Raw genomic sequence first — 27,248 nt, 5'->3', positions numbered from 1 at the left:
GTAACTGAACTTACAATACTGAAAAGATGCACCAAACACACAGATCAATTTCATAAGCTTTTATTTACATGCAATTGTGCTCCAGCATGTGCAACCACAAAACGGCTATACTTGAAAAGGGGAGTGTGGATTCAGGATCTCCTTCATTTTGATTGCAGATGTCTCTGGAAAAAGACTAATACTTATGCACCGACCTGTGAGGGAAGAATAATACTGACACACCTGTCACAGCGCCCTCACCTGGCTGTCATTTGGTAACCAGCAAATGAGTAAACAGAAGTGGTTGCAGTATAAAGTTCAGCTTATCAATGACTGAGTTAAAAGACATTTTCCAGAATCTCTCCCATTCAGTGATTTAAAAAAATAGCATAAAATCAAAAAAAAATAAATAACTATACAATATATAATCTCTTGTACACTACTGAAACAGAATGATTTATGTTGCATACACTTGTTAATAGTTTGTTAATGATGAACAATGCATAATACATTTGTGTTACTGCTATACAAAATGACAGACGGACAGTTGTATCTCTGAAACGTGATAAAGCAACAGCGAAAAAGCACCTCATAATTACAGCATCAGACTGGTTTCGAATGGTCCCTTTGTTTCTGTCGTACGTAAAGCTAAGTACCTAAGGTCCAAACATTTAAGATGGAGGTCTACAAAAGGAATGACGTGAGGAGGGTCTAGACATGAAGTGCTGAACTGAAAGGAAGCCCCTGATCGTCTTCACATGAGGAATAACGTCTCAAACCTATTTCCCTCCTCGGGAAATGCAGACAGAACTCAGCATCACAACATGGTACTCCCTTTGTCCATGACATAGTGAGAGGGGGTTGTATGAATAAAGAGTCTTTCTTTCAATATGAAAATAACCTTATATACAGTATAATCAGACACTTATGTACAAAAGCATAAATATATAAATATCTGTGATACAAAAATAAATATTTTCTCTTATTTTCTTCTGTTTACCAGTCTCTTATGCATCTGTTGTGTTGTCTCTCCCTTCGTCCTCAGGGGACGCTTCATTTGGGAGGATGTTCACTTCCTGTATCGTATCTTGGGATTGCGGTGTTGTGGCTGCTGACGAGGATGTGGTGAAAATCCCTTCGTCTTCGAGAGATAAAAGAGGGAAAGATGTCCGCTCTGCAGAAAGAAAAAGAGGTAAAGAGATCTGGTCAGAAAACAAGGTTTAAAAACACATATTGGCCAAAACAATCTTCTACTTCAGTCAGGATGTCAACCTACATCTCATCACATCTTTAAACCTGGACTTCATCAGGAAGTGTATTTATTTATTTATATCTAAAGCCAAACTCTTCATCATTAAGACCTAGATCTTTGGAATCTAAATGTCTGTAATACATGATCATACAGTATATAAGAAAAGCAACTTTTCAACTCTTTTTTATTTATTTATTTTTTTAAATAATTAAAAGGAAAGAAACCCCACATACTTTGAGTGATGTCCTCCTCCATTGTACCGCCACCACAGAAGATGCCGTCACCGCCCAGCTCCTGTGAGCTGAGGTGGTGATGCGAAGAGTTGAGGAGCCGAAGAGTGGAGTCATCCGGAGAACAGCAAGTCTGTTCGTGATGATCTGGACCACTAAGGAAGAGAAGAGAAAAAAAAAAACATTTATATTAGGGCTTTCAATTTATGATTACCGTCTTATCGGTTTATAAAATGTAAGAATAGTGAACCATCACCAATGAGCAGACAATGGCCTGATGAAATCAACTAAATGCAGATCAACAAAATCTAAAAAAGAAAGACTGAAGATTTGGCCGATTTCCTGTTTCTTCTACCTTGAGTATTTGTTTCTTTACATCCTCATTCAATTATTTCAGAAAGTATTTGATCTTTTCTCTCCGGTTCATTACATTATACAGTATATGAGTTTTGTATGTAAACAAACCATGTGGAGTAGTGGTAGACAGGCAGTTGTCCATTTGACACCGTCTCTGGCAGCAAACTGTCACACTCCATATCACAATCCACTTCATCCTGCAAAGCACAAGAGCATATAGATCCTATAATCAATACTATTATTAAAAAAAACAAAAACAAAAAAAAAGGACTTTCTTAACGATGATAGCTTGTTAACAACCTGTAGCGGCTTGAATAAACGTCATACCTGCTGCAGCCCCGGCAGGCAGTGTGTCGGGTGGTGAGATTTGCCGTTTGGAGTGTATTCTCCATTAGCGGGATAGACGCCATGTGGAGCAGTCATGTGTGCGTCCAGCGGGCAGTGGCCAACCAGCGCAAGTCCCTGAAGGGGAACCATGGTGTACTGGCATGACGACACGGGCGTGGCCACAGCAGGGAAACACAAGTCGGACGTTTGCTCTGAAATAAGCACAAAAAAAAAAAAAAAAGGAGAATGACACGCACGTCGAGGCGAAGACTTAATTCCTGCAGAGACTTGAAGAAATGTGAGGAACACTCACTCTGTTTGGCCCAAGCCCTCCAGAGGCAGAAGGGGATGAAGGCGACAATGATGAAGACGAAGGCTCCCAGGACTATACCGACTATGAGGTAGGGGAGGTCGCCGGGCCGCGGCACCAGTCCAGTGGGGAGTCCAGTCCCCGGATCTGGGGTCTGTGACGGAGCGGGCCGCTGGTGATTAGGACGAGCTGAGGAAACGAAAAGTGGGAAGAAAAAAAAAAAATCTGTTAAAACAGCTCAGGCTTGCAAAAAAAGAGTAGACACTGAGATCCTCGGAGTTAGTCCCACTTTGCTGCCTCCAGAAACATCTAAATCTGCTAAATCTGCTCCCCAAAAAAAAATGACCTCACCTTTCGTTTCAAGGATCACTACATTGCCAAATTCGCTCTCTCCCTTCTCGTTGAAGCTCTGCATCTTGATGTCATATGCGGTCTCCGGCTGCAGGTCAGTGATTGAGTGCCAGTATCTGTCTCCCTCCACCACATCCTTCTTATAATCACTGTCATTATCGCTGTCTGTCGGCCGGTAGTAGATGTAGAAACCATAGATGGGCGTGTTGTTTACAGGAGTGTACTGTCGAGAGGGAAATAAATCATGTTACATTCACCATGAACTTTAAGCCACCAAAAAGTTGAATCTGTCCTGATTATTAGTAGACACGAACAAACTTCTTCTTCCTTTTTTCTTTTTTTTTTTCCTTCTTCTAGTAACTCACCGTCCATTTGAGAATAATGGTAGTCTCATTGATGGCTTCATTGTAGGTGATATAAGGTCCATCAACAGGGCGTTCGTGGGTTCTCCCACCCACCACAGTGTAAGCCTTCGAAGGGGCACTGGGAGGACTGGAACCGATCACATTCACCGCCACCACACGAAACTTATAAGACGTACCTACAGGGAGACGGGACAACCGTTACTAATCTGTCTCTGGGGGCCACAAGCGGCACTGAACGAAGCTCTGTTTTGTGTGCTGACTAATGATGTTTGTTTTCACATTACTTTGTGTTTTCTTTTTTCAGAGCAAATGTGATGTTGATTGCAAATCAATTATGGTTTTGATTGATGGCAGCAATTACTGAAATGACTGTAACAACACTCATTATACTGATGAATTTACGGGCCGTGGGAATGTAATTACACAGGACATCATCCTTGTAATTATATAGTACAATATCATACTCCCCCCTCCCCCACCCCCCCACCCCCAACAAGTCAGAATAAACTGCTGTGAACAACAACAATGTTTTAAGTGTGGGTGAAGATGGCCGACCTTTCTCCAGGCCCGTGATCTCCACAGAGAGCCGCGACGGGGGGATGTTTTCCACTGCCGTCACCCAGTCCTCTCCAGCCTTCTTCACCTTCTTGTACTCCACCCGAAATGACTGGATGGGGAAGCCGCGGTTACCACGAGGAATCCAAGTCACGTATGCCGACGTTTCCGTTGCCGTGGAGACTGTGGGCTTGTCAGGAGCCTCGGGAGCTGCAGAGGAGGAGAAGTGGTGTCAGACGGAAGACAACAACAACAGACATAAACTCACAGACATTCTGTAATTACAACAGTGAAGGCAAAAACACATCACATTCAACTTACTGAGAGATCATCCTTCAGTGACAGAAAGGAAAGAGAAATTGAGAAATATCCATGTTAGTCAAAAGGAGAATGTTTAGAGGTTGACAGTCTTACTCTAAAACAATATCTACTTATAGTTATCACAGCAGAAGTGGATGTTGTTAGTATTGTTAATTAGGAGGGAATTTGTCACAGGAGCAGAGAAGCTACCGGATACTTACGCGAAAGGCTTGGCGATGGAACAGCTGGAGTTTTCGGCGGATCATTTTGACCACCTAAACCACGACCACGACCTGCAGGCAGAGGAACATCAACAGTGACGTCAGAGGAAGAAAAAGTATTCTGAGCAATGTTTAAAAAAGGATAACACTGGTGATATTCTGTAGTTTTGTTTTTGTCAACAATTGCCATGAGCATTGTGGCTCTCAGCCTCAAGCCCAATTGTTCCTACACAAGACGTAAATCTTTAAGAATGACTTGTGAGTATATCCCTTCAGTTTGAAAAAAGCCTTACATATTTTCAAAAAAGAGCTGGACACTGTAGTTTAAACCTCACTTTAACAGGAGTTAATAGCACATTTGTTGGGGACTATTTTTAGCTGCGGATTAATACACATTTAGAGCACTAATGAGTTTTTACAGCTGCAGGATGGTGTATGTAAACTACAAATAAACTACAGTGCCCTTTAGTCAACTATGGATTTTTGTGGCACAGAGGAATAAGCTATATTCAAGCTTTCAATATATACACTGCCAAGGTAGGAAAAAAAACAAACAAAAAACCCCCCCAAAAAACACAAATATCAAACTGTGGGGAATCAACATGGCNAGTCAACTATGGATTTTTGTGGCACAGAGGAATAAGCTATATTCAAGCTTTCAATATATACACTGCCAAGGTAGGAAAAAAAACAAACAAAAAACCCCCAAAAAAACACAAATATCAAACTGTGGGGAACCAACATGGTTGCTACGGACATTCTTGTACTCTATGACTGATCTGACAGTGTCGTACCTTTGCCGGTCCTGAAGGTCATCATAGCAGGCTGTCCCAAACCTGCACAGTTCTTGGCAGCCATCTCCACCTCATACAGGCTGTCTGGCCGCAGATTAGTCAGGGTCAGCTTATGGAGAGAGCCTGCGATACTGCTGGAGGTCCACTCTGCTAGAGGGTCTCCCACCTGACAGGGAGAGAGAGAGAGAGAGACAGAGGACTCAGTTACTGACACAGAAAATGTGCAGTTTGAATATGAAGCAGCTAATACATCATTTAATTGAGTCTGAGAGTAAGTTCCCTGCAGTACCTTTCTGTATTTGATCATGTACTCCAGAACAGGGACTCCTCGCTCATGCCGCGGCCTCCAGGTGAGTTCGTAATAGTCAGCCTTGCCTGTGCGTGGCTGGCTGAGGATGATGGGGGCTTCCGCGGGAAGGATCTGTCCTGGTAGCTCAGAGCAATCCAGAGGCAACATGGCGCCTGCAGCCCCAGGCCTCACAGGGGGCTGCTCTCTTAGCACCTTGTCTGGGCTGAGTGGCCGATAGATCGAGGGCAACTTCCCCCTGGGTGAAATCCCTATAAGAGACAGAATTAATTACATGTAAAAGCTGTAAAATAAAAATCCAAATTAAAATCTCTGACAAATTACAAAACTACACGACTTACCAGTTGATACTGTGATGAGGCGAGCGGAGGCCTGTGAGCTGCCGACCCCGTTCTCAGCCATGCACTGGTACAGCCCGTCGTCCTGGGGGCCCACGTTGGAGACACGCAGCAGCCGGGAGGTGAGGCGATGGCGAGGAGACAGGGCAAGGGGCCGGGCGTTGTGGAGCCACATCACCGACGGAGTGGGCTTACCGCGGGTCTGACATGTAAAGCGAACAGTCTCTCCATACACGACCTCCTGCTGCTGCAGCTCCACCGTCACCTGAGGAGGCTCTGAAGGAGACAGCGGAGAAGTGGGAGTCAGAGACAGAAACAGGCTGCAGAGGCTGGGCCTGAGTTTATATCTTCAAATTATTTGTTTCGTCTAACTAGGTCTACAACCCCAAAATATTCAATTTACAATTATAACAACAGAAAATCCTCACATCTAAAGCTGAAACAGATGAATGTTTGCTATTTTTGCTTGTTAAATGACTTAAACAATCACTGACAATCATAATAGTTGTCAATTAACTAATTTCAGCTCTAACAATGTCACATGCGTAAGAGAAAGTGTGTCTGACTGAAATCATAACCATGCGCATGTGTAAGTACAGGCTATATGACAAAGGAAGGGGCTATGCAGAGCCAGGCGGGCCGAGCCAGCTAGTTGATGGTTGGCTGCTTATGAATCAGGGAAAGACAGAGCTCATTACAGCTACAGCAGCTCTCGACTTTAATTAGAGCCAGCTGCAGAGAAACAAGCCCACAACACACACACACACACACACACACACACACACACACAAAAACATATACACACATACACACAGACAGAAAATCACTGTAAAAACAGTCATCCATAACCTAGACACAGTCAATCAAGTTCTGCTACAGAATAGAGGGCTCTGTCTCCACCGACGCTTTCTAACACAACACCGGCCAGGCTTACACGCTTCTCTCACACACCACACAACACACACACACACACGCATACACACACGCATACACACGAGCGCGCACACACATACAGAGCCCCGTCTTCTGTCCGCCAAACAGGAGTCAGTCTAATCATGAAATCCATAACACAGTCAAAACTTTACCCATGAAAGAATCCTGGCAGAGTCTCCTATCACCAGGAAAAGCCGTTACAGGAACGTGCATCAGAAATTAGTTTACAAAATTTATTTGAAAAAAAAAAAAAAAAAAAAAAACCATGGACAGTTCACCAACACGAGCAGATACACAACAACACTAAAAACAACTCTACTTCACTCACCAAACACTTGTACGTCATAGAGCACCGTCGCAGAGCTGGCTGAGCCGATACCGTTGTCCGCCCGACAAATGTATGTCCCCGAGTCGCCCTCGCCCACCGCATCAATCAGCAGGTTGCTGAGCAGAAAGCGTGTGTTGTTATGGAAACGCAGGTCCTGCCCATCTTTTGCCCACGTCACCTGCGGAGTAGGGATGCCGCTGGCAACGCACTCCAACACCAACCGCTGGCCTTTGGTCACCATGATGGACCGGGACGCCGGCGGGTAAATGATACGAGCCGCTTCCGACGTGGAGCCTGGGGAAAAAATAAAAATGGAGACAGTCAGGACATGAATTAAAAAAAAATATATAAAAATAAAAACTTTTCCCGCCTGTCTGTTTCTTCTAACTGCTTGTACACCTGTTGTGGCTGAGATTACATCTACAATACAAAGAACTTAACCACTTCCATCTTTGCCTTTGAAGATGCAACAGCATGAATTGTGCACGTCATCACCTGTGACTAAATGCGTCCTGGCAAGATCAGATGATAAAAGTCTCACAAACTGGCACGTGTGAGACACATGTGCACCACATATTCCTACAGTAAAAGTTACAAGCTCTCTAACAATGCCTTTAATGTTTTCTGATGTAGGTTCTTGTTAAATGAGCAGTGAATTTTTCAGAATGACCCTTGACTTCTTGTTCCACATGTTTTTTTTGTTTTTTTTTAATTGGAGCAAGTTATGCCAATAATAAGAAAACTTGCTTTTCTGTCTCAACATCAGTGTGATGAGATGGTGACTCACGGCGTATGCGCAGGCGATCGGCAGAGGTGGATGTTTTGACCTCCTGAGTGACGGGGTTGTAGGCAGCACACTTGTACGGCCCCTCGTCGTCCCGCGTGGCGTTGACTATCTGCAAGTTCCCTGACGGCATGATGAGGTAGTTCCCTGCAGGGAAAAAAAAACAAAACAAAAAAAAAACATGTCAAGTGTGGGTTTGACAAACTTATAAATGAATCACTTGTGGCAAAATATGGCTTCTCAGGACAGTTACGGCTTTTCGTAGGTTGAAGACAGAGATTCAGAGGCAGACAGGAAACAAGGGGAGAGAGATATGACGTGCAGTTAAGGTCCCAGGCCAGAATAAAGCCAGGGACATAGGGAGTTGTGAGCCGTGCACCTTTTACCATTCAGCCATCAGGAAACCCCAACTGAAAGGTTTCTTTGTTAAATGAAGTAAAATGCAGGGGAACATACTCTTTAGGTTGAGCTAAAATGGCTCATGTGCAATATTAAAAATGCACGTTAGAGTAGATCTTCTCCTAGTGTGTGTGATCTGTTTCAATCTTTCCACAATACAAAATTGTAAAATGCACGTGTCACAGCTGTACAGCAAAACATAAATTAAGTTTTTAAAATCACACTGGAGAGCAAATTTGGTTCGGTGCAAATGGTTCACAGAGGACAGTCGGCTAGACAACAACACTGCAGCTTACTGCAATATGTACAAGTTTAAATCCTGAGGCAGGAATATAGGAGGAAATATATACGTGTCAAAATACAGGGACACGACTAAGACAAAGAGGAACCACAGAAAAATCTTATTCTGAAACACATGTAACATGAGTCCTATGTGCCATTCCAGCGCATGTCTGCACCATCAGCAGAGGCCACAAGGTGGCAGTCTAGAGTCTGACCAGGAAAAGTTGGTGAATGCTCATGAAAGTGGGATTCATTTCCTCACAGATAAGCTGCAGACATCAGTACCTAGAGCTCCCAGGCATCATCAGCATACCAGACACAAACCACCGGAGCTTTTCTTCTCTTCCAGGCAACTTAGAAGTAAATAGTTTGAAAAATAAACAACTGCATTCCCATGTTTCAACATTTGAGATAATACCCTTATCACTGGTTTTATAATGGGTCTGATAACAGGATTATAGCATTCCGGTAAATTATGAAGATAGTATGGGAATCAACAGGGAAGTAGGGGGAGAGGGAGAGAGAGAGAGAGAGAGGGAGAGAGAGATCCTAATGAAATGAAGCATCTCAGTAACCTTTAGATGTCTCCAGCCACTCCTGTTTGACACTGTAGCGGACCTGAGCCTTGGGCTGGCTTTCCGGGAGGTGACATTCAATAACTGCCGTGTTGCCTTCATCCACCTCGATCTCCTGCTGGTCGTCGGGCTCGAAGTCCCGCAACTCTGTAAAAAAAAAAACAAAAAAAAACACAACACACAGGCAAGGGAGAAAAAAAAAAAGTCAGTTCAGCGTTCTTCCATCATCCTAATACACTTGTAACGGGGCGAGTGTGGGACCCAAATACAGCACACAGTACAACAGAAAAACAGTTTGTAGGGGCTTTTATTTCTACTAAGGCAGAAACTGGAGCTGACAGGTTAATCCAAAAAAAAAAAAAAACAGTGAGAAATCCTCGTGGTAGACCTGGAGAGTTGGGGACAAACGGGTTCGGCATCAGGGAATCATTCCAAGAAACGCTGGAGAGTGTCGCATGGGGAGAAGACTGGAAGGCTGGGGTTTGTGTAATCAGGGCCAGCTGTGCGACCAGGTGAATGGAGGTGATGCAGGGAGGTGCAGGAGAACAGGGTGAAAGGAAAATTACTGACTGGGAGCCGGATGACAGGAAATGCTGAAGTGAGGCAGGTGACAACACCGTGTAGATCACATCTAACTGAACTGTGTATACAGTCAGTCCTCGGCTGTAGGAGAAGAAAACCCGCATTGATCTGAGCAATAATAAACTCTGTAATAACTGTGTTGTTTCCATATCAAGTGTCCCTCACGTCAGCCTGTCCCCATTGTATCATAACCAGGTTCCCACAACTTCTCTTAGGAGCTCTCTCTTTGAAAGTAAAACCTCTTCTTCCTCCATTTAGTAATGTATTTCCCATTGCTTGTCTTAACATGATCCCACTAAAAAGACCAAAGAAAATTTATTTTTAAAAAAAAGACACACCGGCCAATTTTTCTGTTTTACTCATTCCTCAGTCTCTTTGGACTCCAAAGCCTAAAGGTGGTGTCTGTAACATTCGAGTGGGTGTCGTTAATCCTGTCCGACATTATACTTGGACCGGGGCCGTTCAGATTCTTTGGGAAATGGAGGAGTGCGATTACTGGGGCCATGTGCTGCAACTGTGTCCCACAGACACACAGTCTGCACAGCACAGACACTCAGCCGACCTCTGACCTCCTAAACCCCCGCCTGAGCGGCTCAGAGGCCTGGCCATAAGGTCAAAGGTTAGAGGTGTCCATCCTATAGAGTTTCAAAGAAAGATATCCAGTTTGGGTTTTGGGGAGGAAACGGCAAAACTCTGCTCTTAAGAGGCTGAAGGAAAAAGACAAAAACCCATAAAAATCTTAGCGGGGGATATGCTAGCATTTTATAGATTTGAAGTAGAAGGAAACTAAAATGAGACTGAGAAAAGAAAAAAAAAAAAGAGAGGGAGCAGTACAGGAGGGGGAAAAAGAAAGTAACAACTGGAGAAATTTGTCATGCAGGAGTCCAGCAGTGAAATGAAAGATAAATAAAACCTCTCCAGGAACGTAATTAAACATCTACCAGCCTTGCTGATTTATTCTTAACAAACACAGCCTTTCTCCATTCTTTCCAGAGGTGCTATAACTGGTGTGTTTTTCTTGGACCAGCCACACGCTCTCTGGCAAAAAGACCAAGCTGCTGGTATATATACAGTCAGCTGATGAGCCTTTGTATACAGCTGTAATTCGATAAGCAAAGTTTAGTTAAGGCCAGGGTATCTACTGATAGGGACATCACAGTGATTTACTCAAAGCACTAAACAAACATCTTCACTGCAGGCAACTGATTTATTCACCATGCATGCTGGATCTGTCCCCGTGTCTGTGGAGGGTTGGGGGGGGGGGGGGGGGGGGGGGGGTTAATGGCAGAAAAAGGGGATATCAGGGTCTACACACACACACACACACACACACACACACACACACAACTCCATCTTTGACTCAGTTTCAGCTCTTATTCTGAAAAATGAGAATCCCAGCCAGGACATGTCAAGCTAAGTGGTATATGTGTGTGTTGGGGGGGGGGGGGGGGGGGGCTTCAAGAGACCGTGTGGCGCTCCATTTGCTAAATCAATCAAGGTGCTGTTTTTACAGCCACTCTGTCTCCCCCTTTCATATCTACCCATCCCTCCTTCCTACTTCTACCAAATTCCTCCAGTTACACCTTTTAACCCCCCACCCAACCTCTACCTCTCTCCCACTCCACTGCCCCGCATTCTTTACAGGAACAACCCCGCATGTGTGCCTCTCAGGTGTGCATGCATGTACGTGAGTGTACACATGAGTGCGTGCTTGCGTGTGTGTGTGTGTGTGTGTGTGTGTGTATCCTACAGGGACGGAGGATTGATGGTATTCATAAAGTGAAGCAGACCTCCCGCACCAGGGCTGTTTGGCAAGGCAGACTTAAATACTTCTAGAGACACAGCGCATTCATCATCTTTATGTGTAGCAGTCGGAGGCCCGCGTGCGTGTATCTGAATTATAACATGTTTGTGCAATGTGTTGTTCGTTGGCGTTGTGCAGATACATGTCTTCTGTTTTCTGCAGCTAAAAGAGGGAGGGCGATTGTCTGCACAAGAATTCAAGCAAGGAGCCTTTTAACTTATGCCAGAAAAGCACAGACTCTTCAGAGTGGGATGGCGCGGAGGGTCTGGAATCAACCTATCCTGATCACAAAAAACATGTGCACACAACTGAGAGGGCTCACATGGGAAGGCAGGCACGTACACAATCCCCGTGGAGCAATTCCTTAGGCGGTTTAGGGGTGGCCGAGGAGAGACCGTTATTAAATTAGAGAAGTTTTTTGGGGGGGGGGCGACCAGTCTGGCTCCACATGTGGTTATCTCAACACGATTCATCCACTATTGGAGCTATCAATAACTTTAAATGCTTTTGTACATGTGCGAAACACTCTCTCATATAATCACAGCTTGACAAAGTATCACTCTGCAGAAGAGAGAAGGAAAATAATAACACGAGGTGAAGATGACAAAAGAGGAGGGAAAGTGAAAGATAATGAAAGGAGGGAAGGTGGGAGAGAAAGTGACAGGGTGAGGAGTGAAAAATGTGTGAAGGAAGAGAAATGTGAGTGTGTGTAAGGTTGCGGAGGGCTCGAGGGAGACAGAGAATGTGACATCACGTCTCATCTTGTGGAGGGATCTTGTCTCGACTGGCCTGAAACACCTCCGGTTTATGCAGCTATGGCAGCCTCATGCATCACATCTCTACATGTAAAACAATACAGTTAACAGTTCTCTGTTTTTTACACAATGCTGTGTTTTAGTCAGGCATACACCCATATCCTCCGTCCATCCCCTCACTCACTCACTCACACACACACACACACACACCCTTATCTTCCCTCAGTCCTCTACCCAATTACGGGGCCATAATTTCTGGCGAGCCCTGCTGTCGCGCCCTGTGGAGAGGAATGTGGTGTTGTGGGGAGAAGAGGGGCCAGTGGAGGTAGGGGGCCCCCCAGGCTGAGTTCTGGTCCCCTCTCTCTGCTCTGACTGGCCCTGGCCCCCGGCCCCTGGGTCCCTTCCATTCCTCCGGCTCACGTTACACAGCCTCAGGCCCCCCTTCTCAGTCCCATGATGCGTATCAAATATAACACCACACACTCGGACCAGCAAAGCACTAAAAATGTCAGCATGGTGAATAACTCACTTTAGCTCCATTAGATCAATAAGATAGCAGCTGTTCTCTAACCACACTGAATAAATACTGTCCAGTTCTATCACTAATCGATGTGCAACAGTTTCCCACCAAAACTGGAGCCCTGCCTTTGTAAGCATCGGACTCAGACCTGCCAGAGGCAGTGGAAAACTACAAGGTTTACAGCGTTGTATTGGTGAGGATTCTAAGCAAACAAATACCACCCCTTCACTGTTTCTGTTCTACTACAAGAAAATTAAGTCATAAGGCGTTCTTCGGATACTCCGACAAACCAAAAAAGGGGCCAACAGGGGCCTGTGTGTTTGTGTTTATTTTGTCGCAGCTTCGTGTGGGTGGCTACTCACTGGCAGCGGTGACGTTAGCAGGCACACTGGCCAGGGCTCCAGCGCCGGTGCCGGCCACACACTGGTATCTCCCCAGCGTCAGGTTGGAGAGTGTGGGAATGAACAGGCTACTGGGCCCCAGCACCACACCCAGGTCTCCGTCCACCAACTCCTGGCCGTTGAGGCGCCAGCTGATGTTGGCCGAGGCAGGTCGGGCGCTGCAGCGGAGGTTCACGCTGCCCCCCAGCTTCTGCACCACGGACATGGGTTCTTCAGTGAAGGCCGGAACCTCATCTGAGGAAAAGATTTTTACAAAGCAGTTTAGGAGCAGATTCAAAATGTTACTGTTTTTACTTCGTCTTTACTTCAACTGTTTTCATTGTCTATTAATCTGCTGATTAACTGTAAATAAAATCATGCCCATCATAATATCCTAGAGCACACGATGATCATTAATCGTCTTGTTTTGCCCGACCAGTGTTTATAAAAAAAACTATGATATATAATAAAAAAAAAAAATTCAAGAACATTAAATTTATGACGATGTAAAACCTAGAAAAGCAGGAAATTCTCACTTTTCAGAACCTGGAAAAACCCTGATTGATCGTCAAAACAGTCACCAAATTTCTTTCAACTGATTAATCAATTAATGGGCAAATCATACAATGTTTCTTTTTCTTTTTCAGTTCACCCACGGTGGTTGGAACAGTTCATGTAAACTACCTACGTCTTCAGATTCATCTCAATCAAACTGCTGTTGCAGCTGCCAGGCACATAAAACACCTCCCTCCCTGTGAGCCAGAATATTTTGTCCCTGGCAGGACTTATCCTGCACCAGGTGTTTGGAAAGACTAATGTAAAGGCATTCTGAGCACAAAGAGCACACATAGGGCCTGTGGTGTGTACCATGAGTGCACATTAATGGACACTTATGCTTTTTAATGCAGATTATGCTTTTCAACATCTAATTTTGTGTACTCACCGGAGACGGAGGCGCCACTCTGCAGGCAGCAGAGTAGTACTGCACCCAGAGCACACAACACTGGAGCCCTTCTCTTTTTCATCCACGGAGTCCAGTCTCGCTTTCCAGACATCTTCCATACACTACCCCCCTGAAACACACACAAACACACACACACAGGAGAAGGTTAGGGAGGCATTTACAGACCTGTTTCACTCTGAACAAACAGCTTAAACCTGAAACAAACACACACACACACACACACGCACACACACACAGAACTGCACAGAAAACACAATCACCACAGTTCAACACAGAAACATGCATCATCCATTTAAACATTCAATCTTGAATTCATACATAACCCGTTCTCTCTACCTCTATGTTATTTGTATACACACATACACAAACGGGCAGCCATTAAAGAAACACAACCCAGGTGAGGCGGCGCACTCTGCAGCACCCTCAGCAGCACCCTCAGCAGCACCCTCAGCAGCACCCTCAGCAGCCAAACTCCAGACACAAATAAAGCTTTTCTTTTCTGTCAGCCCCCATCTCACCGCTGACCCCATCTCCTCCGCCTGTACCCGCACCCATCCAGCCCTCCATTCATCAAAGGGGCGCCCTCATTCTGCGGGCCGTAACCCGACCCCTCCACCTCCCCGCTCAGGTGTAACCGATACAGGTAGATGGTCCAGGAGGAGGGAGGAGGGGAAATACACAGGCTGCATTCAAGAGTCGGGACAAAGAACAACTAATGAGAGACAGGACGGGAGGGGGTGGGGGGTGGGGGGGGTATCACAGCAGCGTGCATGTGTGTGGGATGGAGGGGAGGTGAGCTCCTTTATACTTCAGTGCAGTATGCATCGGGAGGGAAATGGAGAAGACCACGGTTATGGTCAGTCTATTAACAGTTAATGCAGAGAGGGGAGCTTTCCTCTCTCCCTTGTCGCTTGCTGCCAAGTTTCCCGAATTCTTTCCTGTCAGGTTAAACTAACAACTTCCCGTCAGAATGAGGAGGGTGGTCCTGCAAAACTGAACCTCTCTTTCTCCCTCTCTCTCCCTCTCTCTCTCTCTCATATACATACATGTCGCTAAACATGCACACACTCAAGGGCATAAACAGACCTGCGTCGCTACAGTAAAAATGGAAGCAGCGCACGACTTTCTCATACATATTTGTCCTGATCTTATTATGGCAAGGCAATGATTAATGAAGGCCAGGGACTAGGGACTACACACACTCGCACAAAACACACGAGGGACCAAAGCAGGACAGTAAGAGAATGGAAACTCTTACAGCGCACCTTCATCATCTAATGGCAGCAGTTTAGCTGCCTGGCACATTTACTGAAAATGAGCAAAGCAGCATGCTGATGGAAAAGCAGCCGTTAACTATGCCAACTGACACACAAGGCCTCACATTACCCTGCTAGATTTTAATTTCATATTATGAATGCGTGTAAACAATCTTTGACTAATTTTAACGCCACCAACAGCGGGGCCACTCTCCAGAATAGCTGTAACAATTAGTCAGTTAGGTGATGAATCGACAGTCGCTTTATTTAAATCATAACATGATTTCTTTACCACCAGGGGGCAGCAGAAACAAGAATGACTTGATATGGCTAACTTATTAGCAGAGGTTACCTATTTACACATCCAGCATATAGGGAGCAACATTAGCATTAATTTGGAGGCTCGGTCCAATATTCCCTCTTCTTTTAGCTCCGTTTTGATCTCCACCAACTCCTGAAAAGGATTTCTCACTATTTGGCTGCCAAAAGCTCCACTACCTTCGCCAGCTAGTCGTTTAGCGCTGGGCAGGCAGTGTACGGTGGATTTTTAGAGCTTTTTTTGTTGCTCGCTGTGGCTGAAAACGAAGCTGATGAGAACTATGAGACTGAATCAAACTTATATACGTTGTGGGCCCGAAAACAAAAACAATGAGCTTTAAGATGCTAAAACAGAGCTGAGGGGAATGGTGGCGTGAGTGACCCTTTCATATGCAAGTAGTCAGGTGATTGATTGTGAATATAATAAGATAAACATTGATTATAGCTGTTTTCGAATGTGGAAATTTGTTGGTTTCGGCATTTCCAGTGATGCAAATAATCCTTAGTTGCAGCCCTACATACATGTCCAGTTGCATTTACACACTGGTCCAGTCAGAGTGTCCCATCAGTAGTGGGCTGACTTGGTAAACAAACAGCAAGCTACTGTGGGACCAGGAGCCAGCATAGCTGAAGGCCTGTGGCTTCTGTGGCCGGTTGCTGTATGGACACAACCCGGGACAGCTGCCCATAAAAGACACATACATCTGTATCAAGCACCTGTCCCAACTGCGAGAGTCACTAACCGTAAACCACACCAGTGAGTCTGCCAACTGGACGCACAGCGGGACACGCTGCCACAGGCTTGAGGCTTTTTACCTGTCCAATTTCTGTCTCTTTGACTTCAAAATAAAAGTGGAGACAGTGAGACAGGAAGAGAGACAGAAACAGAGATAGAGCTTTGTTGTAAAAGCAGTACGAGAAGGCCCCTCGTACATCATCACTCCCCAAGAAACAGCCTTACTCCTCTGAGCCTGTCTGTCTGATTCATTAGTCAGCTGGGTCCTGTGTTTGTTTAGCAGATACCCTGCAACAAGATGAAAAGCTGGCCTGACATCTACGTCCAACTTTTTCCATCCATCCCCTCCCAGAGAAGTCACAGACAAGAGAGAGAGAGAGGAGCCTCCTACACACCAGCGAGACTGATAAAAACCAGAGCATACACACAGACAGCTCCACTAAATTAAGAACCGGGAGAATGTGTGTGTGTGTGTGTGTGTGTGTGTGTGTGTGCGTGTGTTGTTTCTTACCAGTAACGAAAAGCACTGCGTGGCAGACACTCAGCGTGAGCAGCTTTGTGGTATTAAAACATACTTCAGTGACAGTGCATTGAGGAGAACTGTGTGAACTTTTCAGATCTGCCAGTTCCAGTGCAGAAGTATGATTACTGGAGAGCAGAACTATTTCTGCAATCATGGTGAGGAATTGACTTGACTACAGCGAGACTCCCAGAAGACTTGACTTAACAGCAAGAAGGCAAGAGAGAAAAAAAATGATAAAATGCTGGAATAATAATTAAAAAATAAAACAAAAAAAAAAAAACATAAGGCAACACCAGGTGGGGCTGTGTGTTGAAACTCAAACGTCTGCTGCTGTTTTCCAAGAACTGCCTGAAGATAAGACTCGGATGAGACGTTCAATGCCAACTTAGGCATCATTTATCATTTGAGAACTTTAGCCTCTTGTTTAATGAAAAAAATTGAAACAGTGTTTTTCCACTTTAAGTTATATGTATTCACTAACTCCGGTTTGTCCACTTCATTTTTAGTGCCACCCCCCCCCCCCTCCATGCAGTGAGGAATACAGGATTTAAATTTGGGAAAAAGACAGCGGTGGTATTAGATCGGTATTCAGATACCCGGAGTCGAGGTGTAAGAATCAGTATTGTGTGAGAAAAAGGTTGGGTAGGGGCATCTCTACTATCAACACAAGAAAATGCTCAAAGGCTGTGTCATTGTAATGGTCAGCATTCAAAGACCTGAGAGCAACTTGACTTGTATTTTGCTTGTGAAATCCTGACTTGCACCTCCCCTCAAGGACTTAAGACTTGACTTGGACTTGTTTTGAATAACCTGTGACTTGACTTGGACCCAACTCAAAAGACTTAAGAAACCGCTCTGAACACAGGTGTCTGGGGGCGCATTCAAGTGCGACGTCTGCGGTGTACGTATCGCTGGGAGGACAAGGAGAAGGTTTCGGCGGTGGTGTGCAGGCATGCATCGTGAGTTTGAGTATGTGAGTGCCTTATATGTCGTTGTGGTAGAGAGTCACTTGACAGAAGTTCATTGTGAGCGTGCTAAGTAAAGACACCGGGGCCCCTGTTCTCCCGGGCCACTGCCGGTCCCATTGTCCCCCTGCCTCCGTGGATAAATTCATTTTGACAACCCTGCTAATTGGATAAAACCAGACTGGAGCCTCCTCCCTGAGCTCTCACATTCCATCTGCTTTCTGGCATGGAGAGGACACACAGGAGGGGAGGAGGTGGTGGAGGGGTAGCAGGGTAGTAACTCCTTCTGAGGAGCTGAGCTGTTGAATATTTATCACCTCCCCAAACTCCCCTCTTGCCCTCCTCCCCCAGTTTTACGTCTTTTTACACCCCGTGCCCCCCCCCCGCTCTCTCTGGTTTACCCCCCCACCACGACCCCTGTGTGACTACCCCTGCGGTGTCAAGTGTGAGGAGTGCCGGGGGTTCAACTGCCCCGCTCGGGCCCGCGGCCCACAATGCCACGCTGCATAGCTGCCATGCGGGAGGCCGGTTGCCCCTGGCGACGTTAACAGGCAGAACGCACCTTAATAGAGTGGAGAGTCATTGTAAAGCAGTGAGCCGGTGCACGGACAAAGACCCCGTGGACCCCAGGAGAAAGGGGAGACGCTACTCTGAAGGGCCCGGGGAAGAGCTGATGGGCCCTGCTCAATGACCAAAGAGAAGGGGGGGGGGCTCAATGACCAAGAGGTTTGGGAGTAGTGTGTGGAGAGTTTCTGGAGGCAGGGAGGAGGGGGTGGTGGGGGTTCCTTGCCTTTATGGATTGATGTGAGATGGGTGAAGGGGGTTTATGGAGGGGTGGGGGGGTTGACTGAGAAAGCAGAACGGCGACTCAAATTAATAGAGAGGATGTCAACTGGCAGGCGAGCAGGAGGAGAGAGCAGGGCCTCGTCAATGAGAGGGTGTGTTTGAGAGAGCGTGTGTGAGAGCGTCACTGAATGTCCCAACATATTTTCCCCTCACTCTTTCAATCTGTTTGCCGGCCTCTCGGTCTGGCCTGGGTTTGTGCCGAGCGCCGGAGGACGAGGAGGGTCCAGAGATTGCTTAACAAACCGAGAACACACCCGGTTTACCATCAGACCATCACACAGGGAAAAGTGCAACAACACAGCAACAAGATATTCAATCAAAGGGCTGCAACTAATGACTATTTGTTTCGCATTAGGGGAAGAATGCATAAAATTAAAAAAAGCCAATATTAATATTAAAGAAACTACAACGGAGAATTATTGGCATTTTTGCCTTAAAACATGCAATGATTAATCATTTCTCAAGAGAGTTGTAAATTATTTTTGTGATGATCTACTTATCATTTCAATTCAATCTACAAAAGATAAACAAAATACAAGATAACAAACAAACAAGAAAAAGGCAGGAAATGCTCACATTGACAAGATAAAGACATCAAATGTTTGGCATTTTTGCTTCATAGACAATTCAAACTTCTCTCTTTTTTTGTTTTTAATCAACAAGATGAATAATCGTAATAATTGTTTGAGCACTTGATTGAGAACAAGGCAGATACAAGTTTTTTTTTCCTCAATTTCTTTCCCCTAATTCTGTCACTCAGTAGTCGAACACCAATGATGCATATATGTCCTATTCTGTTATCGGAATTCTAATCAGTAAATTTATGCAATTATTAATCAATTACTACAGTTATCAGTGTGCAATCGCTTGTTATTCACTTTCAAATATGAACAGAGGATCAAATGCTGAACAGAGGGTAATGTTGTCTAGAATGGATAATGAAAACTGAAGGGGAGATTCTCCTCCATAATTCACACAAGCAAAAACTTGGCAGAGAACAAATCCCAAATCTATTCCCATCTATCTGTCCGCTCCCCCCAGACGGGCTTTTCTCGGACAAGAGGAGGAACCTTCTGGAGTCTTATCTTGGCATGGAAAGTCTGCCCAACAGGTGGAGAGGGGGCCAGTCCAAATCCTCAACTTGAGACATCACTCGTTCTCATGCCATAAAATTGCACATCAAAAGCATCTAAGCATCCCTAACGAGGTTGAGAATTTACCCCCTCCTCCTTCATAATACTCTCTCTCTCTCACACACACACACACAAACACGCACATGCACACGCTTCACAAAGTATTAACGAGCTATATGCCCCGTCCAACCCCTCCTTCGCCCCCCGAACCGACACTAACGAGCTACAGAGCGTCTCGGGGATTAACGAGAGGGTTCTGGACAGGCCTGCAATGGAAAAGAGGGGGGCGTTCTAATCAATTAGGCACCGCAGCATTTGCATAATTTAGATAACGAAGCTGAATTAACCACGGAGAGCTAATTACGGTGCCATGGTGAACACACACACCCACATTCCTCTGCCTGGTGTGGGATGCCAGCATGCCCACCAGGGCCATGGGAACAGGATCGGATCATCGCGGCTGCTGGGGGAGTCTGAGCCAGATAGATGGACCAAACCAGTGATGTAGGGACCAGACAATCACATCAGAGGGAGAGAGGGAGGGAGGGAAGATGGATGGATGGATGGATGGATGGATGGATGGATGGATGGATGGATGGATGGATGGATGGATATGGAGAAGGAATGAAAGATGGAAGGAAGGAAGGAAGGAAGGAAAAGACAGATGGATAGTTGAAAGGAAAGATGGATGGAAGTAAGAGAGGAAGGTTGGATGGAAAAGAAGGAAATATAGATGTTTGGAAGGAAAGAAGGAAAGGGGAATGGTAAAAGGAAAGAGCCAACAATGTATTGCCATGGTATATAGAAGGAAAGAAGGGAGAACAGATAAACAGATAGAAGGAGAAAAGAAAAGGTGGATGGAAAAGGAAACTGAGGAAAGGACAGATAAATACCAGCTAGATAGCAAAGTAACATAGCTAACTAACTATGGTCTATCTAGCTGGCTAAATAGATAAACTACAATAAAGTAAAATCTATTACCATACTCTGACACTAGAAATGCTTTAAAGACAGGTTGTATACATTTGTTATCCTCATATATTCAGATTAAGTTTTTAAATGATTTAATCAGGCAAACAAGTTAATTATCCTGTTTTCTAGCTTTGAGTTTTGGACTGTTGGTTAGACACAACAAAATATTTAAAAGACACCACTGTGTGTCTTCTGAGTCTTTGGTGGAAGGTGGACGGTTTAACTGAGAACACAGAGTCTGGATCTCACACACTCACAATAATCATTCCCATACTCTACTGGGAAAACGAACTAATACCCAGGATTTCACAGTACTCATCACACAAACACACACACGCGCATGCAGTTACATATTTCACTTACCCACAACCATTCTTTCCCCTCACACACACACACACACACACACTCACACACACACACTTGATGACACATAAGCAAGCAATCACACAAACTCCTATTACATGGTAAAAGTATACTCACAGAGGCACATAAATATGCAGACCTCAGGAAGTTTTTCCAACACCAAATGTCAACATGCAAAAAAACAGGCTACCACTTATCCCCGGCCCGAAAGATAAACTACATACACGCTACGGCATTCATGCATGCTAATACACACTTTCGTAGCTTTACATATCTGCAGCCTGCTGCTCCTTGTGTGTTCCTGCATCGTAGGGGGGGGGGCTGGAGGAAAGGGAGGGAGGAGGGATGTGAGTGGGTGAAAGGGGCCCCCCGACTCCTTTGGCAGCTCATGCATCAGAGTGAATGGAACCAATTATAAATCAAGAGCAATTTCTCCCCATTATATTGCCAGGCAGGAACGAAGGAGAAAAAAAAAAAAAAAAAAAGAGGGAGAGAGAGAGAGAGAGAGGGAGGCTGCCTGGCCCTACAACTCTCAGTGGGAGATGAAGGAAGGAAGAGAAAAGCAGAGCGAGTGAAATATTATATGAAAAACAGATATGAGGAGGCATTAGGAAATTGAGATAAGGCAGAAAGAGAGAAGGGGGGGGTGAGGGAATGGAGAAAGGCTGTAAAGTTGTCTGAAATGACTGGAGGAGAAAGTTATAGGAAAAACAGATATGAGGAGGAATTAGAAAAACGGAGAGGAGGCAGGAAATTGAACAGCAAGTGAGGGTGTGGGGTGTCAACTGTTTTTCGAAATGGTGCAACCGACTTTTGACTGCTCGCTCCATGGTTATAAAGTGAAAGCGGCTGGGTCCGTAAGAGTTTCTTAAGAGAAGAAACAGCTGGAGGAGGCTTGTTTCAAAGAGAGCTCTCAGTTTCAGAAGCTGGATTTGTGTGTGTGTGTGTGTGTGTGAGAGAGAGAGAGAGAGAGATGTGGTAAAGCAGAGCTACCATTTGTCCTGTCACTCAGAGCCACGGATGTGCATTATCCTACGGGAGAGAACTCTAAAATGTCATTAAATAAAAAACTTCACACACACACACACACACACAAGCGATTTGGACAGAAGACAGAGGAGCAGTGTCAATGGAAAATTCCATCTGTGATAACCTCGGGGGCCAACTAACTAACTAATCTGGTGCCCAGTGATTTATTCTGTTGAATCATGTCTTCTCCTGCCAGTTTGACATTCTTCAATGATGACTTTTTTTTTTCTCTCTCTAGGGCAACACTTTAAATCTGATTATTGGTTAAAGCCCTGGAACACAACCCAGATTCCTTGACGTTTTTGTCTTTGTGGTGCTTTTATTGTTACGTTCACACATGCTTGAGACAGGAACACAGAACGCAGTTAATATTACAGCGTGTGAAAGGATGGAAATGTATGAGGACTTCAGGTTGTATAGTCTGTGCACAATACCCTACTTGTAAACTCAGATTAAACAAATAAAATCTTAGGACAATGAGATAATAATAAAAAATGTGCGTGTGATAGAGCCAAAGAAAGGGGGGGGGGGGGGGGGGGGGGTGACGTGACTGATGGAGGCTTAAATTGAGCAGTCCCAGTCAGAGTGCACCTCATGCCTGTGTGTGAATGATCTACTCGAGTGTCTGGGTTTCTTTTGGCTCGTAATAACACCCCTCTAATCTTTGTCCAAATATCTGCTTTGCACACACAGGGCTATTTGTCTACACACACACACACACACACACACACACACGCAGCTTTCTTACACGAGTCTGGAGTTGATCAATGATCTAACAGCTCACTCACAATGCATCTGTGTGTGTGTGTGTGTGTGTGTGTGTGTGTGTGTGTGTGTGTGTGTGTGTGTGTGTGAGAGAGAGTGAGAGAGAGTGAGGACATGGTTTGTGTAACTTCATTATCCAATCAAGAGCTTCTTAACTTTTACTTCAAGTAGTGGAGCAAATCAACTCAACTGGTTTAAGACTTTGGATTATCACTATTAGACTGTTAGGACAAAGACTGAAAGCCCGATTATATTTATGATACACATATAAACTGAGGAGAGGCGTGTTACTTGAAGCCTAAAAAATTATTAGCTTCTCCAACTCTCTGTCAGAACTTTCTCCTTCACTATTCCCCCCTTTTTTCTTTCTTTTTTTTTAAACCTTGCATTCCTCTCTCACTCTGTGGTCCGGGCTGACAGGGAGGATCAGGAGGAGAGAGGTATGCAGCCCCAGGGGAGGGGCCTGGACCCCGGCCACCTGCCGGTCCAGGTGTCCCTATCTGGTTATCCAATGTCTGACTGGACACAGAAACCCCTCCTGAGGGCGCAAGACCCACGCCTGAGTCTCCAATCTGTCATCCCTGGAGGACTAATGCACTGTATGTCAACAGGCCAATAATGTCTGGCTCTGGGAAATGAGATGGCCTTATTTGGCGATGAGTGTGTTCTTTGCTAGTTTATGACAAGTACAATAATCCAGAAATGCTCTTGCTGAATTTAGTTTAAAGTGTAAACTAGCCAAATCTCTCTCATACACACATTCTCTTCCTTTCAATAATCTCTGAACGGCCGCGCAGGTGAGGCCAACTGAGGACCAAAAATGACGAGCAATACATTCCAGTGCAAAGAGATAATCCTGATTGGACAGGAACTGTCACTCACACGCACAAAAACCTGCACGCACATACACACAGGCGTGCAGTTGAAGGCCCACAGATTCTGCCTGCAGGCTGTTATGACTGCATGAGTGTACCCGCTGTCATAGAGATGAAAGCGTGCCCTCAGGAAGGATTTTTTTCCTCCTTTGTCAATTTACACCAATGCTACACCCTCTACAATAACAATGCTGCTTTCCAGCACCACATTCAAACCTCGGGAACATTTGGCTCACAAACACGAAATCGAGGCGGCAACAGCAGTCCTCACGGACCCACCGGCTGTTTGTAATCTCAAAATGCATCTTGAAATCCATCTCCTACTGAAGACTTTGATTTACATCCAGACGTAAAAACACACCAGGCAAGAGTCAAACAAGTTAAATCCTATCCTTCCACTCATATCTTACATTCATTCTTCAATGTGAAAAAAGTAAAGTCTGAACCAAACTAAGATATGAGCAAGAAAGTCTATTGCTATTGGCTGCATACCTAAATCCACACAGTAACTTTTCTTTACAAGGCAGAACACATATGAAAACTCGGCTCCTATAGCAAGGATGAAAAACTATCCACCAGATTCAGGCCAAATAAGTGGAAAACTAGCAGCTTTTGTCTCCACTACATGTCTGTTTGGCAGGTAACCAAGATCAATCAAATATAATATCAAGTTCAGGCTTTACTGAAAAGGTCTACCTGGTAACAATCACATCAGACTCTATAACCGAGTTAGTTTTCCCATCCTGAACCTACAGGTCTCTTTTGCCCAAAGGCATGCACATTTTCAGCCCCAACAGCCAAGGACTTTCAAACACATTTTTCTCTACTTGCAGTTACCAGCCATTTTGGCCTGTGACTTCAGTCTGTAAGCATTTCTTTCATCATAACGGCCTGCATAGATAAAAAAACAAACAAACATGTATTAAACATATAGATATTATAAGACTGCTATAGGGACCTGATGCGTGCCTGTGGTATTCAGGAATGGATTGTGTCTACTTTGTTGTAGTCCAACTGCAACTAACGATGATTTTCATCAGCAGTTAGTCTGATGATCACCTTTTTATCATCTAAGAAAATTGTGGAAATGCCAATTACAGTTTTTGAGAGCCCATGGAAGACACACAAAAACGATTGTTTGGTCCAAGCAACAGTCCAAAACAAAAAGATATTCAGTTTTGCAACCACATATGACAAAAAGCAGCAAATGCTTACATATTACAGTTAGGCTACTTTACAAATTCAAAAGAGTTGGATTATTGACTAATGTTCCAGCTTTGGTTTAAAGGACTATGAACGGTACAACTTCTGCACTTCCAGACAATAACTGATGTTTTGGCAATGGGATGCAGCCTGAAAGCTTTTCATTCATTTTCACATCCTGCATTGATACAATCATGGTATTATAATTCTTCTAGAGGGACTTGAAGTGTGTCTGAGATATGCAGCTATGAACTGATTCTGCTTTGTATGATTTTATGACTTTATATGAAAGAAAAAAAACTCATATACTCTTCCTATATGATTTGACCTGATACAGTGGGAAAGTAGTCTCACTGTGTTGGACCCCACTGTATCTTATGCTGTCATAAATACACAGCGTCCTGTAAAATTGACGATGAACTCGTACAATTGAGTTTTTCCCATTCACCACATGAGGAATCAAAAGGGCAAAAGCAGTGTGAGAAACAGGCAGATAATCAGACTGGAATCAATTAGTTCAACTTTGATCCACCCGACTGCCAGAGATGATCAACAACAACAACCAAACCAACAAGAGGCTCCTTTTTACTGAGACCAATTAATTCCCTTATAGGCTGTGCGCCTAATTGGAGGAGGCTAGGCCATTCCTTTCGACTTTTAATCCAAGTGACATTGATTCAGCGGGAACAATCGGGCCCTCTTGTCTGATGCCATGTCTGTCACTGAATCGCCGCGGTTCCTCCGTGCGAGGCACCGAAGGCTAAATGTAATCCAAATAACAAAACGACACCTGGGGTTGGAAACTTGAGCCCCTGCGGCTGTTCCCGCAGCCTCCTTCTCCGTGTCCATGTATCACCCCCCCCCCCCCCCCTTCTTCTGTCTCTCCACCGGGCCCCCACGGTGAGTGACACCCTGGCCAACACTCATTAGCAGCCCGGGGATTAAGACAAACATTTTCTCATTAAATCAGACCTGAATGAGGGGATGATATGAGGAGAGACTCTCCTGACAGGGAGGCAGGATGCTGCATTCCTGTACGGCTGCACTCGGCAGCTGTCACTTTATTGGAGGCTTTAATTAGGTTATTCTAACAGGGCTTCGGTTCGGGGGGTGAGGGGGACTGAGACTGTAGAAATGCGCCCAGGTAGCGTTGTTATGGTTTGTTCCATGTCAACAGTAAAAAACCTGCACATGTCATGAACAGGATGGTAAAGAAATTACATGAAGTAACGTGGATCTTTCACTTACAAGTAAAATAAGATGTAAATTCACGATGAGCATCCTTAAACTGATTTCTCAAATAAAAACAGGCTTGAAAACATGATGCTTTCCTTTACACATCCTGGACTTTGGTGTCTTTCCTTACACCAGTCACTGCCTGGAGGACACCTTTACATTTCCCCACTACACTGTTGCCCTCCACGATGATAATATGGGGGTAAATCTGGCACAGCTCGCCGTGTCTGTTTTCTGTTACCCTATGGGAGCGACTATAGGCTGCGGCCTGCAAAACTCAAACACATTTTCCCCCAAAACGCACACGTATGAATAGAAACACGGCTGTGAATCTCCGCAGCGTGCCACACACTGTTGATTCTTACCCACATACATGTATCGTGTCGTACTAGACGTCGGATAAAAGCAGAAAAATTAAGAAAGGGTTTGGGAAATACGGACGCAGAGCTCGTCCAATCAACAACAGGCTAAGTCCGATGGTAAAGTTAACTTTTCTTACTAAAAGTATCTGTAAAACCGGGAGTGAGAACACACACTGCCATCCGATAGAAGGTGATCTGTGATACAGAAGGTTTACAACGAAGTTTATGTGCATCAATTGGATGAAAAAAAACAAAACAAATGTGGCTATCAAAGTAGTCGCCAGCGTGAAGTAGAAGTCTAACTCCAAAAATCACAACTTTCTCTATACATTAAGTACCGCAGGAGTTGGTGAAGACTTCTGTCTGTCCGCAAACACGCACACAAACCGATACATGTATGTATAATTTTACTACACATGTTGATACTCAGGGTAACACGGCAACAACACGAACCGCATGAAGGAATAAAACTTACCCAAACTGCTCTATTTGGTGCTCACACCTCGTTTTAAGCCACCGATCTCCTCTTCGCCTCTCCTCTATGGTGAGTTTAAGTCCCAAAAAAACAACACTTTTTACTTCTCTTTTCCCTCTAAAGCCTCGCTGCTTTAGTAATTTACTGCGATGCCACCGACATTTTCTTCGGCTCCCCAAGTTCTCACATTGAAAGGCCG

General features: G+C 44.8%; 1 protein-coding gene across 1 annotated transcript; it reads right to left on the bottom strand.

The window, feature by feature from the left end:
* Positions 1-63: 63 nt before the first annotated feature.
* Positions 64-27,248, bottom strand: boc (BOC cell adhesion associated, oncogene regulated). Its single transcript, XM_022744254.1, has 18 exons — positions 27,050-27,248; positions 13,972-14,101; positions 13,011-13,283; positions 8,988-9,134; positions 7,735-7,878; positions 6,948-7,241; positions 5,690-5,962; positions 5,331-5,599; positions 5,042-5,207; positions 4,248-4,319; positions 3,727-3,936; positions 3,172-3,347; positions 2,807-3,029; positions 2,459-2,644; positions 2,146-2,357; positions 1,927-2,015; positions 1,465-1,616; positions 64-1,153 (listed from the first exon to the last, which is right to left on the bottom strand). Exons 2-18 carry the CDS (start codon positions 14,081-14,083, stop codon positions 987-989), a joined length of 3,165 nt encoding a protein of 1,054 aa, XP_022599975.1. The 5' UTR covers positions 14,084-14,101; positions 27,050-27,248; the 3' UTR covers positions 64-986.

This window comes from Seriola dumerili, unplaced genomic scaffold (genome assembly GCF_002260705.1).
Source record: "Seriola dumerili isolate Sdu_G_001 unplaced genomic scaffold, Sdu_1.0 BDQW01000079.1, whole genome shotgun sequence".
NCBI classification, from domain to species: domain Eukaryota; kingdom Metazoa; phylum Chordata; class Actinopteri; order Carangiformes; family Carangidae; genus Seriola; species Seriola dumerili.
The sequence above is the reverse complement of the archived record's forward strand: the minus strand, read 5'-3'. Positions and strand labels throughout refer to the sequence as shown.

Excerpts from the sequence above, each read along its gene's own strand:
- boc (XM_022744254.1), bottom strand. The coding sequence starts at position 14,083 with ATGTCTGGAAAGCGAGACTGGACTCCGTGGATGAAAAAGAGAAGGGCT. Across the intron at positions 7,879-8,987 it reads GTGGCTGGAGACATCTAAAG|GGAACTACCTCATCATGCCG; the intron begins GTTACTGAGATG and ends TTTTCCCTGCAG. Across the intron at positions 5,600-5,689 it reads CCTCATCACAGTATCAACTG|GGATTTCACCCAGGGGGAAG; the intron begins GTAAGTCGTGTA and ends TGTCTCTTATAG.